The 17,464-nt window shown below is 39.6% G+C and overlaps 1 protein-coding gene across 1 annotated transcript in view; it reads right to left on the minus strand.

The window, feature by feature from the left end:
• LOC137063323 (LYR motif containing 4) overlaps positions 1–17,464 on the minus strand; it is a 101,791-nt gene that overhangs the window by 67,014 nt on the left and 17,313 nt on the right. The window contains exon 2 of the mRNA XM_067434392.1: positions 9,843–9,963. Coding sequence (XP_067290493.1) covers positions 9,843–9,963 — 121 coding nt within the window. The remainder of the gene's footprint in view (positions 1–9,842; positions 9,964–17,464) is intronic.

Below are 17,464 nucleotides of genomic sequence, written 5' to 3' on the forward strand. Positions count from 1 at the left end.
TGACAAAAACAGTGCTTTATTTTTCAGCTACATTAGGTCTATTTAACAGTAGCAAGTCAAGAAGGAAATTAAATAATCAAATATGAAACTGCTTACTTAGTCTTCACTCTATAATTTAACTATACACGGATTCTTAATAAATATATTTTAGTTATTTAGCCAAGCATGTGGTGGTTTTCTATTTTTCATTGTTTGCCTAACATTAATCACAGAATATTAAGGACTGGCTTTTGACCTGCACGGCTCTCATTACCTCAGCTGTGGGCTACACGTTCACTAAAGACATATCCGACTGTGTTTACCTCAATACTCGCCAGACCATGCATGTTTGATCATTCAAACCCAAATAATAATCCTCAAACTAACTGAATGGCGATCGCATGTTTGTTGACTGAAAGGCATGTGCGGGCGCTTCAGGAAAGAGTCCAATAGCGCGAGCACGTCCCACGCCGCGCTTTTTCTCCTCATGCGCGCATGTTTCTGTTGCTTTCTCTGTCATGCGCTGCGCGTATATATTTAACTCTTCTACTTCCAATGTTTAGTGAACAGTGGAAGTAGTGCTCTGCACACACGTCCTGACACCTGCTGTCACACATCCACGCACATTAAGAAATACAGCTCATGTTAGCGATGTCCTCCTTAAAGTACCGGTACTAATAAAAGTCCATATCGTACCGTTTGTAATAGCAGGCTATCGCAATACTTTTCTAGTACCGGTATATCGTGCAACACTACCCTGAGACTAAAGTTTTGATTATCATGAGGCTGAAGACCAGATCCACTGCTGATGTGGCAGACACCTTCAATGTGTCTCAGCGTCAAGTACAGAGGATAAAAAAAAAGATTTGAAGAGACTGGAGACGTTTTTGACAAGCCCAGGTCAGGCAGACCCCGCAAGACAACTGCTCGAGAGGACCGTTTGTTGGCTCGAAAATCCAAGGCCAGCCCATTTTCCACTGCAGCAGAGCTCCACGAGTCCTGGTCACCTGAAGTCCCTGTGTCAACCAGAACAGTTTGTCGGATTCTGTCTCGAAATGGCCTCCATGGTCGAATCAGTGCCCAGAAGCGAGCACTAAACAAAAGACAATTGAAAAACCGTGTGGCATTTGCCAAGGCCCACAGCCTGCTAAAAGGATGGACGCAGGAAAAGTGGCAGAAGGTGGATTTTTCAGATGAATCTTCTGTTGAATTACACCACAGTCGCCGCAAATATTGCAGGAGACCTACTGGAGCCCGAATGGATCCGAGATTCACCCAGAAAACAGTGAAGTTTGGTGGCGGAAAAATCATGGTCTGGGGTTACATCCAGTATGGGGGTGTGCGAGAGATCTGCAGGGTGGAAGGCAACATCAATAGTCTAAAATACCAAGAAATCTTAGCTACCTCTTATTCCCAACCATAAAAGAGGCCAAATTCTGCAGCAGGACGGTGCTCCATCGCATACTTCCATCTCCACATCAAAGTTCCTCAAGGCGAAGAAGATCAAGATGCTCCAGGATTGGCCAGCCCAGTCACCAGACATGAACATCATTGAGCATATGTGGGGTAGGATGAAAGAGGACGCATGGAAGACGAAACCAAAGAATATTGATGAACTCTGGGAGGCATGCAAGACTGCTTTCTTAGCTATTCCCGATGACTTCATCAATAAATTGTATGAATCCTTGCCAAACCGCATGGATGCAGTCCTTCAAGCTCATGGAAGTCATACAAGATATTAAATTTGGATCTCACAGCACCACAACTTAATTTGCTGACATATTTTTGTATTTGCAGTAAATTTGTTCAATTTCTGTATAGGCGACAAAACTTTTGTCTTCCCAAAATTGGACCTTTCTGTCTTGATTAAATTATAAATATTATTTATAATTAAGTGAAAATTATTTATTTCAGTGCATTAATAGTGCTATTCCTATATGCCTATTCGGTTTATATAATATATAGTGCTATAGGGCCATTGAAAACATTGGCAGAGTGGTACCATTACCATTTACCATTTAATCTGAACTATGGTTGAACCACAGCAGAAGAAAAAGTGCTTCCAGTTCAGCCCTGCTGTCTACAGATAGGGGGCATTCATACTGCATAGCATGCCTTTGTTATAGAACGTCTTCCAATTTCCTCTAATAAATAGATATTAGCATACAAATCGAATGTAAACATGTTTTGTTCTGTTGATCTTGTAGGACAACCCGTGCAAAATGAAAGTATGCTATCTAAAAAAAGCACGAGGATTGAGAACGCACAGAAAAAGAGCATCTGAGCAGGGCAAGACTGGCACAGTGAGTCAGTGATTGGAGACGATCCACCTCTCCTCAAACACGCTTACAGAAGAGCTGGAGACATAAGTCCACGGCAGTCTGCGGTGTGGGTGTGCACGGAGGGTGGGACGCATGCTGCTGGTGTCACGACACACAACGGGACATCGTGTGTGTGTGTGTGTGTGTATGAGCACGCTACAGAGAGAGCCGTGGGTCTGGCTTCCTGCCGCAGCCTGAAGCCCGTATGCTGTGATGTGTCTGAGTCAACAGAGAGCTGGATGACTGTTGCGCTGCTTATAGTGTCACTGACGGAGACATGCAGAAGACACCTCCACACACACCACAGACACATCACTTACACCAGAAACACACTCTACACAAGAACACGAACGCATCTGTGAATGCCTGACAGTCTCGTTGCACATACACAGAAAACTCTTGGACCACAAGTGGAAATGCTTTTATTTAGCAGCTTTCTGATTTAAAGAGTCCCTGTTGTGTTGTTGTAAAGGTTCACAACTTCCTCATTTTGTTTTGGAGTCTCCTACAACAGGTTTACATGCATCCAAGGTCTAAAAAAAACTTGAATTTTCTCATATATAAGTGTATAATATACACTGCAGCATCAACTCTTTTATCACAGTGTCTGAAACAGGTTTGATAAAGGATTCACCCTCTCTCTAAACCCCTCCTAAAGCCTGCTCTCCTCTAATTAATCAGATGGCCCAGTCAGTTGTGAGTGGTCTGCTCTGATTGGTCAGATCATAGACCGTAAAAACATATGGACGACGCGACATCATCCGTTTTTGCCTGCCAGATTTGAAGCTTGAAGGCGGCCTGCACGGCGCCGACATCTTGGGACCGAGTCTGCGCAGTAGAGATTTCGGGACCGAGTCTGCGCAGTAGAGATTTCGGGACCGGAGTTGTGCAGCAGAGAGCAGGAAGTACTGCTGCGATATCAAAAGCCCGCCCACACTCTCACAGATGCAGAACAATTAATTATTTTGGTGTGAAATAAACAGTTATGGAAATGTAGAAATTTAAAGCTTAAGCGCCAATCTGTCCGTTATTGCCTGAGTGACAACTTCACTCAGAGAAGACGTCGATCTCAGCTGTCAATCATGACATCACACCCCCCCATTTTTATAGCATCAAATTTAACTAAAACTAAACTTATTTTAAAAACGAACACTTGAAATGAAATCATCGTGATGATAACTGCCTTCAGTGACATAAACTAACTTTAGGGAAACATTATTTGAAGTGTAATTTTATTGTTTAGTTTGCCTCGCGTCTATTAGGAAACACAGAGGGCGGCTATACTGGGACCGGTCACCGGGGGGCGATCGAGGCGCGAAAGCTTCAGTTTCTGAGAGGGGTGCTGCAGGCTTGGGTCAGATGGCCCATTCAGTTGTGATTGGTCTATTCTTCTCTGATTGGTCAGATCGCCCAGTCTGTTGTGATTGGTCTACTTACAAGGTGTAAGTCTCATAGATGTATCTGTGAAGTTTCAGCTCAAAATACCCCACAAATCATTTATTATACCATGTTATAAATGCCCAATTTTGAGTGGAAGAAAAAACATGGTGTTTTCGTGCATTTATCTTTAAATGCAAATGAGCTGCAGCTCCCGCTCTGTTTCCAGAAGAGGGCGGAGCCTGTACAGCTCGTGCCTCGCATACTCTGCCAAAAACAAAAACATCTGTTTGGTTTTGAGGATCATCTCCATCACAGTTATGCTCATCTGACAGTTCTTCACCATCATGAAAGTTTATTATCTGCAAGCCATCTCAGTGTAAACTTCTGCTATATGGTTTTATGAGTGCACACACTCGAAGCACGCGCACAGAATGCTGACATCAGACGGAGCGTCCCGTGGGTGTTAAACTAAGTTCTCTTTCACATCTTATTGCACTTAAACTGTCAAACACACACAAAGTTCACATAAACACAGTCGGTTATGTCTGTGATCTGTGTGTTAAAGTGACAGCAGCGTAATATACAGTACCTTGTGTTTTATATGCTGTTAATATAAATCAAACAACAGAAAACCACTCACTGCTCTTGAATGAATAACTTTAGTAGCTTTAATAAGAGTACATTTCTGACTTGAATGCTGCTGTTAAATACTCTGGCGAGGAGATAAACATGGCAGACTGTGTACAGCTCACTGAGGGGCGGAGTTATGCTAAATAGGGCAGAGTCACATTGCACAGAAACTGCAAACAGGCTAATTTTGAGACACTGTTTATGATTTATGGGGATTGAGGAGTGGGTGGATTTTTACCGTGTACACACACACTGCTAACACATGTGTAAAAACCATGTAAAAGTGAATTTTGTATAGCAGGTCATTGCTCAGAGATGTGCTTTAGATTTTGGGAATTCAGAAAAGCTTGAAATCTAGCTTGCATTGCAAAAGCACTAGTGTAGAGCGTATCGGCCTCAGTCAAGGCAACTTGCATTTCAAAATAGTGTGAAAGCAGCTCTTCTGAGCCGCCCTCTATAACTTCCATTGAAGATCTTGTTTTAACTCCCCAGGAAGTTTAACTTCATTGATTCCCATGCTGAGAGTGTCAGGGTGACAGAAGCTCTTAATGCAGACAGCATGATGGACTGATCTCTAAGGCTGTACTTTGATTCAGTTTCAAAGAACAGCTCAACGTCTTTGGTGTGAGACAAGAAACAAATTATCCTAGTGCCTTCTATTCTTCCTTCAACCTTTTTTGTGTAGTTCTTAACATAGATCTGTACATTTTCTTATTTCAAGAAAACATATGTTTTAGAGTAGGGATGTGCCGGAAGCCGAATACCTTATACGGAAAAGCTTCAAAACGAATAAAGGTTTCTACTGAATAAAATTTTAAAAAAATATTCGGCACACACAGTCATTCCTTGTGCTTTCTGGATAACAGGTGAGCCAGTGAATAACATGATATTATACATTAATGTCTAAAATCACTACGCAGCGAGTGTGTGAAGTGAATGAGTGTAAACTAGCCGTGTTGCCGTCTCAGAAGCTTGGCAAGAGTCCTGTCAACTCGATTGGATCACAAGTGGACGACGCTAAATACAGGTGTAACCAGAGTCTCTTTTAACTGGATTGCTTTCGTAGTGTAAACGTTCATGTGGTCGAATGTATACGCACAGCCAGTAAAAGAGCCTCTACTCTCCGTCTACTGACCTAATGCAGAAACATTATGGGATGTGTCGGCTGGAGACCCAAGCACAATGTTCTCTCACCATTCCTGATTTCTAACACACACTCACAGCGTTCGGCTGGTCTAGCGGCTGTCAGAGCAGAAAGTGCAGAATTGAAAGCTGATTGTTTGATATGTCCATTAGATCGAAATACATGAAAAGCCCATACATTTACTCACCTATAGTGACTCAAGTGGTTGAACGTGGACAAAAGAGACAGATTTAAAAACCAGGTCCTATGATAATAAGTCCTCCACATTTTCTACTAGCGTGATATGTCTATTTAAATGCTTTAAACCTTGACCGATATAATAGGCTACATTATATTTTTCTGCTTCCCTCTCAGATATTGAGAGCATTTATGTATTCTTTATAATTTTGTTCAGATTTGCATTTGTATGCAATGAGTCCAACTCCTCTTATTTGAGGGTGTGGATTATTGTCCTGATATAACAACATAACACAAAGTTCATTTGGAAAACAATAATAAAAAAAATAGTTTCTTCTTTTATTTAACATTAAATATTATTGTTTTAATTAGAAGATAGATCATGATTGCCCACGACTAGAACACAGGTTGCCTGAACATTTAGAAGATATGTAAATAAATGTTATAATTATAAAATACTTATAAGTTATACATTGCATTTCTTAAATGATAATTACAAATTAAACAAAATTTCATTTAAAATGCTCTTCGAGTAAGACTCAGCCCCCTTTTACAGCACACCACTAAGGATTAAGCCAAAAATAATGAGAAAAATACAATGAACCTTTTAAAATAGCAAAAATCCAACAAAACTTGTACCCTAACTTAATGGGAAAAAATGTCAAAAACATAAGAGTCATGTCCACCCAGGGATTTGCCTGAATTAGAGTGGAATTATGGGAACAAAGTGTGGGACAGCGAGGCTTCAGCGGTCATTAGTGGTGTGTGGGGCATGCCAGCGGACAGGTGGAGGCAGAGCAGGTGTTCATATATTTTTATACATTTATATGCATCTGGAGACGACTTCCTCTAGATCTCAGGAGGATACAGTGAATTATACAGGAACAGAAAGACAAGAGGAAGCCCACTTCTCCTTCATTAGGTACAGCAGCGGAGCGAAAATGAAGTTTGCTGAAGGCGGCTGTTCTTTAAACACAAGAGGACAGAGTTTAAATTAAACAGCATGATAATAATTAGGTCTTTCTGCATACCTCCCCTATGAGATAAGAGGTCAACTGCTATGAAAAATCTAGCTGAATGTGTACAGCCGTGTTTCCACTGCAGAAACTAGGAACTTGGGGGAGTTACTCTGTGTGCGTCGACCGCAGGAACCGGGGTCTAAATGAAGTTTCGCGTAAATATTTCCCCCTCATAATGGCCCTGCTCGCGAAATAGTACTTTTTCAAAGTTCAGGAACGTCCGGGGGTGGGACTTGGGTGCTGAACACACTGATTGGTTGAGTTCACACAGCATTTTGTTTCAACCTAAAATTGTTTTGCAGTGCGTGCAGTATGAGTATAGTTTGCTATTCGAATCAACAATTAAATGTAAAAAAAAATAAAATACAGATGGAACGACGAGGTTCAGGCTTTATTAAGCTTATATGAGGAGGACGAAATCCAGCGGGAACCGGAAAGCCGCGCGCAGTCCTACGTCACCGGACAACTCTTCACGATGGAAACGCAAACAGCAACAGGTCTGAAAAACAGTTCCTGGGAAAAATTTCAGTGGAAACGGGGCTTATTGAATTACTAGGAACATGTGGAAAGATAAAAAAATCAAGCAAGAGACTTTCTTAGTCTGAAATAAATGAATGACCGGTGTGATAACATGGTCCATCAACATGGAAAGGAGGAATCTTGGAGTGAGGAAATATCCAACGTTACTTCATACAAGTTCACGCCAGTATGGAAGCCCACAAAGGCCATTACTCTTTCTGTCTAGCAATCTCGACTGGCGTTATCTTTGAAAAGAAAGAAAGAAAGAAAGAAAGAAAGAAAGAAAGAAAGAAAGAAAGAAAGAAAGAAAGAAAGAAAGAAAGAAAGAAAGAAAGAAAGAAAGAAAGAAAGAAAGAAAGAAAGAAAGAAAGAAAGAAAGAAAGAACAACATACAATAATACAATATCGTTGAAATGTTTGGGCTCAGAAATATTTTTTTAATTAATATTTAATTCAGCAAGGATGCATTAAATTAATCAAAAGTGACCGTTAACACAATTATATTGATATACAACATGAATAAATTACCGGTATGTTCTTTTGAACTTTCTATTTATCAAAGAATCCTGTAAAAAGGTGTCATGGTTTCCACAAAAAATATGAAGCAGCACAACTGTTTTCAACACAGATAATAATCATAAATGTTTCTCGAGCAGCAAATCCTCATCTGAGAATGATCAGTGAAGGATCATGTGACACTGAAGACTGGAGTAATGATGATAAATTCAGCTTTGATCACAGGAATAAATTACACTTTACTATATATTCACATAGAAAACTGTAATAAAAATCTTTTTTTTTTTTTTTTTACTTATTCCCAAAATACTTTTTTGTCAAGTCAAATACATTGGACAAATTAACTGGATGAGAACAGTAAATTAAATTTAGTTTACTAATAATATTGTTTACAGTGTAAGTCTTCTTTCAAAAACATTTATATATTTCATAATTTAATAATATATGATTACCTGGAAATAAAATAATGGAGAAAAAAAAACATAAAAAATTCAAAACCTTCAGATTTCACCACTATTTCTAGATCACTAATGAAAAATAAATAAATAATTGATTATATGAACTCATGAGATTGTTCTGACAATATATTGTTTAGTACAAAAATGCTTTTAAACAGAAGAACAGAAAATAGAAGCATTAAATATTTATATTTTATGTAAAACAATTGTCTTTTAAATACTGTATGTATTTACACAACAAAATAAATACAGCCAGAAAATAAGAGGGAAGCGTGTACAAAATGGTCTTATTTCTCAACAAACCCTGCAGAGTTTTATTTATAAAGATCTATTTTTTGGACCAGTGCAGCAGGGGCGGAGCCAGACGATGTAAACATTCGGGGCTTAGCCCAAACCTAGGGGGGTCCGGGGGTATACTCCCCCGGGGAGATTTTTTTACCATTTACATCTGCTAAATGCACTATTTTTCAGGCTGTTTGAGATAATAGAATGCCTAAAAATCTATATACTATCTGGGAAAATAAGTTAGTAAAAAAACAAACAAACAAAAAAAATTCACCCAGTAGAGCCTACAACCTGTTTGGTATTTAACTGTTCTCCAGCTGTAGTGAATCCAAAACACACCAAACATGTTAAGGATGACTCATTTTAACCCCTGGCAAATAAAAAAGGCAACCATTATCTGACTATTTTTAATTTAGCCTGCATAGGTGGGATTGGAATTTGGTGTAAACATCATTATTAATCTTTAGAGTTCAGTTTGGTTTACTTTGTGCTTAGCTGACAGATTTGATACATCAGAATCCATGACCAATCAGATGTTGTTTTCGGCTGCAAACTTTCGCGGTTGGTGAGTTCTACAAAGGAAATGCCCATATTTGGATTAGACAGCACTGTGTGTGAGACTGAGAGCTTTATAATGACACCAGGCATGACATGCTTCTGTGAATGGAGACGGCACGGGAGCTCGCGTTAGAGTAACTTTGGATGATTTCAGGTAGAAATCTAAAGGCGCACGGTGACAAAATATAATGAAATAACACCCTTAAATGTGTAATGTTGCCCTTTTTTATTGTGACATGAAAGCTTACATGTTAAGGGAGTAAACTGGCCCAAAATCTCAAAATTGACTTTGTTTTCACCTGTCGTGTCTAGCCTTAATAAGTAAAACCTAACGTTAACTCTAGCTAGCCAGCAATACAGTCATGTAACTCAAGTGTTACAACAGCGGATTCACAAACCTGCAACACGCTCGTCTGACGCAGAATCTCTCTCTGGCCGGTGAGGTTTAGTGTTCCTTTTAAAAAAAAATGTGTAGTGTCGATGTTAACTATAGTTCACTACGACGCCGGTGAAATACAAAAGCCCGCCAATCCCTGATGACAACGACGAAGAAGATGTATATATATATATATATATATAATATGGCAGTTGGCATTGGCAAACAAGCTGGGGATTTTGCGACAGTCTATGTGTGCGAGGCATTGCCGACCGCCACACACACGGTAAAGTGTGCTTAAAAGCTTTTGTTTCATTTTTTGCCGCTCCAGTCTGAAAGACTGAGAGGAAATGAAACAAAATGATTTTTTTATTTTTTTTATTTTTTTTTTTACTAAAAGATTCTGGGCTTTTGACAAAACATTCGGGGCTTAAGCCCCATTAGCCACCCCCCCGCTCCGCCCCTGCAGTGCATTAGTACCTGTCTCTGAATGATGGCCAGACTGTCCCGGGCCCCGTTCAGCAGCTTCTCCACAACCTTCGGATCATCCACACTCCGGTTCTCCCTGAACGCATCTCGTACCCTCCGCAGAGCGTATGTCCTACAAACAAAATAGATCACTTGACTTTTAACATATGCTTACTCATGCAAAATTAATCACAATGACATTGTGGGGGATCACCAGGGAGTTGAAATTTTGGCAAAATATCACGGCAAAAAACTCTTTCGTCAGTATAGTGATGCATGAAACACTTGTGATGTGGAGCGCTTGGGTACGAGTCCAATGATGCATTAGTCACAATAAAAAAGCTCAAAGACTTTAGAATCAAGCTAAAATCGCATGGTTGATTCAGCAAATTTTTGTTAACACTGGTTGGGTTTAGTTTAGGTGAGACCACGCAGCTTTAAGCTGATCAACACAGCACATTTGTGTGACCAACTTGAACCCGTTGCAAAATCTACAATAGAGACATTGTTTGCACTTACGCAAAACTCCTAATGAAATGACATGGGACTTTGGCAAGCAGAAATTCATCTAACACTCGATTTTGAAGGCAAGCAGTTTTAAACATCTCCAGCTGTCTGGACATTGACATAACCATTTATTTTATTCCAAAACTCTGAAAGATCACAAGACCCCTGCAAGGTTTATATACTAAGGCACTGAAAGCAAATATATTCTAATTAGTTACACACAGAAATCAAGACTCCTATATTAGTTGTCCTGATATGGGTAGGCCCTCAGTTGCTGTGCTGCATCTCAATGGAAGAACTCAAAGTACATTAAAGGGACAGTTCACCCAAAATTCACCATCATTTACTCACCCTCATAAACCTATAAGACTTCATAAATGAAGAATTCCCTCCAGTGGTAGTCTACACAACCGCTTTAATACTTCATAAAGCATTTATATGATCGCTTTATATGATGAACAGATTTAATTTAGGCCTTTATTCACATTTAAACATTGGTCAGCCAACATAAACAGAAGCTCAACCAAACCTGCTTGACACGAGAACAAACCTCATTCTTGAGAAGCTCAAACGTGCTGCGTAACACGAGAATGAACCTCATTGGTTATTGAGGAAGCTCAAACGTGATGCGTAACACGAGAATGAACCTCATTGGTTATTGAGGAAGCTCAAACATGCTGTCTAACACGAGAATGAACCTCATTGGTTCTTGAGGAAGCTCAAACGTGCTGCGTAACACAAGAATGAATCTCATTGGTTCTTGAGGAAGCTCAAACGTGCTGCGTAACACGAGAATGAACCTCATTGGTTATTGAGGAAGCTCAAACGTGCTGCGTAACACGAGAATGAACCTCATTGGTTATTGAGGAAGCTCAAACATGCTGTCTAACACGAGAATGAACCTCATTGGTTCTTGAGGAAGCTCAAACGTGCTGCGTAACACAAGAATGAATCTCATTGGTTCTTGAGGAAGCTCAAACGTGCTGCGTAACACGAGAATGAACCTCATTGGTTCTTGAGGAAGCTCAAACGTGCTGCGTAACATGAGAATGAACCTCATTGGTTCTTGAGGAAGCTCAAACGTGCTGCGTAACACGAGAATGAACCTCATTGGTTCTTGCTTAAGTTCAAACGTGCTGCGTAACATGAGAATGAACCTCATTGGTTCTTGAGGAAGCTCAAACGTGCTGCGTAACACGAGAATGAACCTCATTGGTTCTTTCTGAAGTTCAAACGTGCTGCGTAACACGAGAATGAACCTCATTGGTTCTCTCTGAAGCTCAAACGTGCTGAGAAAACACGAGAATGAACCTCATTGGTTCTTGCTTAAGTTCAAACGTGCTGCGTAACACGAGAATGAACCTCATTGGTTCTTGTTGAAGCTCAAACGTGATGCGTAACACGAGAATGAACCTCATTGGTTCTTGTTGAAGCTCAAACGTGATGCGTAACACGAGAATGAACCTCATTGGTTCTCGCTGAAGTTCAAACGTGCTGTGTAACACGAGAATGAACCTCATTGGATCTTGAGGAAGCTCAAACGTGCTGAGAAAACACGAGAATGAACCTCATTGGTTCTCACTGAAGCTCAAACGTGCTGCGTAACACGAGAATGAACCTCATTGGTTCTTGCTGAAGCTCAAATGTCCTGCGTAACACGAGAATGAACCTCATTGGTTCTTGCTGAAGCTCAAACGTGCTGCGTAACACGAGAATGAACCTCATTGGTTCTCATGCTTGATGAACTCATATTAACTGAAGTGAGTTTATGAATGTTTATAAATAGAAGGCTAAATTAAATCTGTTCATCATTTAGTCTCATCAGAAAATCTGGACTAAACCGCTCAGTTCATATAGTTTTATGATCACTTTATGAACTTTTTGAAGCATGAAATTGGTAGTTTCATAGTATTCATTGGAGGGAGGAAAGACAAAAGCCTTACAGGTCTGGAACGTCAAGTTGGAACGCCACAATTTTGATTGACAGGCTATCTGACCAATCACATCGCTGAATCTGCCGTTTTTGTCCGACAAAGCAGTCAGGAGAGTCAGTAGGTTAACATTTGTGGATGTGAACTTGAAAAATGGTGTTTACTGATGTCTTTCCGCGGTTGAAAGTACATTTCTTTTAGTGTTCATTCATGTTTATTGGATGCTTATCAGTGAACTAGAAGGAAGAGATGATCGATTCAGGATCAGCTTTAACTGGTAAATTAAAGCTGCATTTATATAGCGCTTTTATCCAAAGCGCTTTACATTTTTGCCTCACATTCATACACCGACCATCAGCCATGTAAGGCGACATCCAGCTTGTCGGGAGCAGCTGGGGTTAGGTGTCTTGCTCATGGACACCTCGACACTTAGTCAGGTGGAACCGTGGATCGAACCACCAACCTTCTGGTTTGTAGACAACCTACATGAACCACTGAGCCACTGCCGCCGCATTTAACTGAGGCGCTACAGCGAACACAATACTTTAAAGAGCCAGAAAACGCTATTTATTATTAATATTTTTTTTAAATGACAAAATGTGAAAGTTGAGACTTTGTTTCATATCAAAAGTGACTTGCTCTGTCCTGGCTGTCGGCGTTTTGTCAGTATCCTCTTTGCTCCGCAATGTATTTTCTCTATGTGAGAATGTGTGTGTGGTGTGAGAGCGCCATGGCTGGTCGGACATAGCAACAGTAACTAAAGGGGCGGGTGTTTTTGTGAACGGTCAATTAATGACAAATTCTATTTTTGTGTGAACTATCCCTTTAAGAAATTAGATCTAACTGACAAGGATGCAGTGAGCTCGTCACACCACGGCGAGGAGACAAGGAGCACGCTGACAGCATGTTGGGGAAAGACAAACTCAGTCACATTTCTTCTGGATGACAGAGTTTATTAGCACCAGCGCTGTGTGTCCCACATGCTAATGATGGTGCAGTCATTAGACAGACAGTTAGTAAGCTGTAAGGTAGCTTTAAACATCTACACTTCTGGGAAGAGAAAACCTGAGGAGGAAGCACATCTCCAGCCTTTTCATCTCGAAACACGAGCAGTGTGGGGCATACGGAGGCCCCAGTGCCACGCTGAGATCAAAGTCGAGGAACCACCTCCACCAAGACAAGGCAACTCCGCTCTGACAGCCACATCCAAGCCTCCCACCGTTTCATGGGATGAGGAAGAAAAAAACAAGGGAGAAAGGCAGAGAGGTGAAAGAAAATCTGCAAATAATGGGAGAAACCCACAGAGAAAGAGACAGAGCGGGTGAGAAGCACACACACACGCGCAAGCTGAAAAATCTTAGATCATACACTAAAAAAACAAAAAACAGATGACAAATGCAAAACTGTGTCTTGAGAAGGAAAAGGGCCAGTTGCTAAATAAAGAGTGTCATCTTATACCAAACACCACAGTGACAGACGCTTCAAAAAGAGTCAAAAATGAGCAGCCGGCTTTGAAGCACACATCATGTGCTTTTTCAACGGCTTGTGTGTATTAACTGTGACAAATCTGAGGTCAAAGCCATGCACAACACAAGAAAAATATGTATAAATAACAGATCATTGACGTCATCTATACACTTTCTTATATAAAACATCATTCAAAATCTATATTCAGTTCTTTCTGGCTTATGTATGGAAATATATAAGCTACACCTTATGAAACAAATGTTAAAGGGGCCATGAACTGCACTGTTTTATTGTTTTATAATGTTTCCTGTGGTGCACTTATATTGTTAATATGATTTTTACATCAAAAATGTTTTTAATTTAGAAATAAAAGGTATTTTTCTACCGACTTTAGGCTCTGATTTGAATGCTGTTTGAAGGGGCGTGTCTGTAAGACTTCAGTGTAAACGCCCACTGCTGTGATTGGCTGCTATCTTTACATCTGAAATAGCTAGTATTAAATGTGGAACTCTCTCGAAAAATTTTAGCACGTTTTTACTATTACAGCTCTCAATATTAACTAATCATGAAACGTGTTGATTATAGTATTATATTCAGATGGTGGCATGAAAGGTTGCAGTGATGATCATTGTAGCCGATCACAGACATGTTGAGCTCATGAATGCAGGATCATAGCATTTTGACTCGATTTCTAAACACTAATCGAATGCTTCCATCATAACTAACAGTGCAAACACAATGTAAATTATTATAAATGAGAGTTTTGGTGTGAGTCCAGAACTCAGTCACTGATAAACTCGCTCTGTTTGATTGACAGCTCCAGTGATCGTAAAGGGAGCGTTCTTTAATCTCTTTCTATATATAATTTAAATCACAGTTTAACTAACAGATTATTTTCATCCTGCTAAGAGAAACAATGTGAAGTTGAGCGTTTACTCACTGGTTTCATTTACTGACACACAGACATAGAACATCTGACTGTACATGAATCATATCAGAAATCACTGATCTCAGATCAGGCATTAGAATTAACTCAGTTACTCAAATGTTGTGGCATTACTGTCGAGTCCGTATAGTAAAAGTCTGTTTGCAAAGTCTGCGGCGAAATTGTGACTGATTTCCCAAAGAATCCACAGGGAAATGTAGCGAACACAAATAAATAATGCTCAACTGAGACATTCACATTGTTGAGAATAAATCAGCTCACTCCTATCATTAGGATCCTTTAGAAGGTAATGTTGTTTTTAGTGGAGTGATCCTGTATCGCTCTTCTCTCCTCGTCATCTCACTAACACTCCAGTGGGTGGAGCCACAGTTATGATGATGAAGTGGGTGGAGCCACCGTTATGATGATGAAGTGGGAGGGGCCACAGTTATGATGATGAAGTGGGAGGGGCCACAGTTATGATGATGAAGTGGGAGGGGCCACCGTTATGATGATGAAGTAGGAGGGGCCACAGTTATGATGATGAAGTGGGCGTTGATCTTGTTCTACAGAGGCACTCTTTCACTGATCTATGAACTGGTATATGTCAAAAGCTCAAGGAAAAAAAAAAAGTATTTACTTGCACAATACTATGTTATGACTAGGGGTGTGAAATTCTGGGAATGTTCAAAGTTGGAAACTTTCCATGAGAATTCATGGGGATATATAGGAATTAATGGGAATAAATTGGACATTTATAACTGTGAACTTAAATGTATTTTGAAAAAAAAAAAAAAAAAGCATTGTGCAACATAATCTTGGCTAAAACAATCAAGACATCCAGTTGAATTTCAACCCAGATTCCTTACTGCAAATGGACTTTTACAGCATTGTTAATTGGATTTATTTGTTGTTCAATAAAAAAAAAAATCATTAAAGTCCTATACTCACAAAAACAACAAAATCTAAAATGTCATTTTTTTCATGTCTGCTTATAACCAAACAAAACCTTTAACTTAGTTATGAAGTTAAATATTTACTTTTAGAACTATATTTCCAAAATTCATCAGCTTAACTTCCCATGGAAATAGCAATATTTGGCATATTTGCTACTTGCTAATTGATTTAACATTTTTTAGGATTACGATTTTTTTTTAAATAAATATTTTTGTTAGTTAAGCTAAGCTAACAGCTTGATACTCCAAGCTTAGAAAATGAATAAAAATAAAATAAAAATGACGCAAATATTGGGTAAAGTAGTATATTTTGATTAGGCTGAGCATTTTACTCAATACATTTTTTTCTTTGGATTCATTTTAAGAGCTTGTTGCGATGCATAATTTCCTTTTCTATGAGGGATATGATGCCTAGCAATCAGTGGCCTTCAAAAATAAACTCCAGAGACTATTTTTGCATGGAAAGCAAATGCAAAGCAAATCTCCGATCAATGTTACGATAGAATAAAGGGCTTTGTATTTTTCTATATAAAGTAAGTCCATCTTAGCTCAACAAATTCTCTGGTTTACATCACTTCCCATTACATCAGACACCCGGTTAATAATAAACCACTCATATCATCCCTTCGAGGCAACAGCTGATGGATATTTTCAGTATTTTCAGCCATCTGGCTTTAAGGTCATCAACAAGACAAAGCATTTGTCAAGAGGAAAACAGAGACCGATCTGTAGATCCACAGTGAATTCTGGTTCGGGGCCACTGGACAATTAAGCAGTTGGTCTTTGTCACCAGCGTAGGAATGGCTGATTCATCGAGCGGCACGCATATCGAATCCTCAGAGAGACACTCATCCTCTCTGCCAAGCAGCCAGACTTAAATATGAGCCATGATGCTCGTGACAGAGCAACGGAACGCTTGTGTTTTTAAGCGAATGCGTCATATTGTCGGATGTGGTTAAGCTGACCTTAAACAAAAGGATAACATAGCGTCCGACTGAATGTAGTGTGTGGGAGCGTGATTAACACATGGGCGGCCAAGAGAATGATATTCATGGAGATGAACAGGAACTCTCGCTTAAGATCTTACGACAGCAGTTTAGCAAACTTTTGTTCTGTAGGCGACAATTAGCACAGCATCACCCATGGGCAGTTAAACACACAATTAATTCACCTCACCAACACAAAACATGAGTAATAACAGGCATCTAAAAGAACATAAAACAACTTGTTTCATGGTTCTGTGAAGTGGAACCAATTATAATGGCTTAATATTTAATGACACCTTCAGCTGTGAATACACAGGCCATGTTTTATTAGCGAAAAATGCTTCCTTCCCCTGAAATGAAATGCACATGTACATTTTAAAAATGATGAGTGTGGCCAAAACCTTGTTAACATAACTGTGCAAAAACATTAAGAGAACAAACAAGAAGGACAAAAGAAAGGATGAGGGGAGAGATATTAATAATCAAAAAGCAAGTGAGAAGAGATGAGAACAGCACAGAACAGAAGAAATGAGATGTAGAAAAAGGGAGGAGATGTAAAGAGAAACAAAAGGAGAAGAGAAGGGGCGATGAGAAGAGATAAGAAGAGAAAATTGAGACCAGGTGAGATGAGCAGAGAATAAAGGAGAAATGAGAAAAGGAAAGAAATGCAAGCAGTAAAACAAGAGAAGATATATGTAGAGATGAGACAAGCAAGGAGTGAAGAGAAGAGACAACCACAGACTAAAACGAGTCTTGACCAGACAAAACAAGGCAAGGACAGAAGAGACAAGAAATGATAGAAGAAATAAGGAGAGAAAAGGGAGAAACACAAACAAGATGAGGCAAAGAGAGAAGAAAAGGA

This window comes from Pseudorasbora parva, chromosome 24 (genome assembly GCF_024679245.1).
Source record: "Pseudorasbora parva isolate DD20220531a chromosome 24, ASM2467924v1, whole genome shotgun sequence".
NCBI lineage: Eukaryota > Metazoa > Chordata > Actinopteri > Cypriniformes > Gobionidae > Pseudorasbora > Pseudorasbora parva.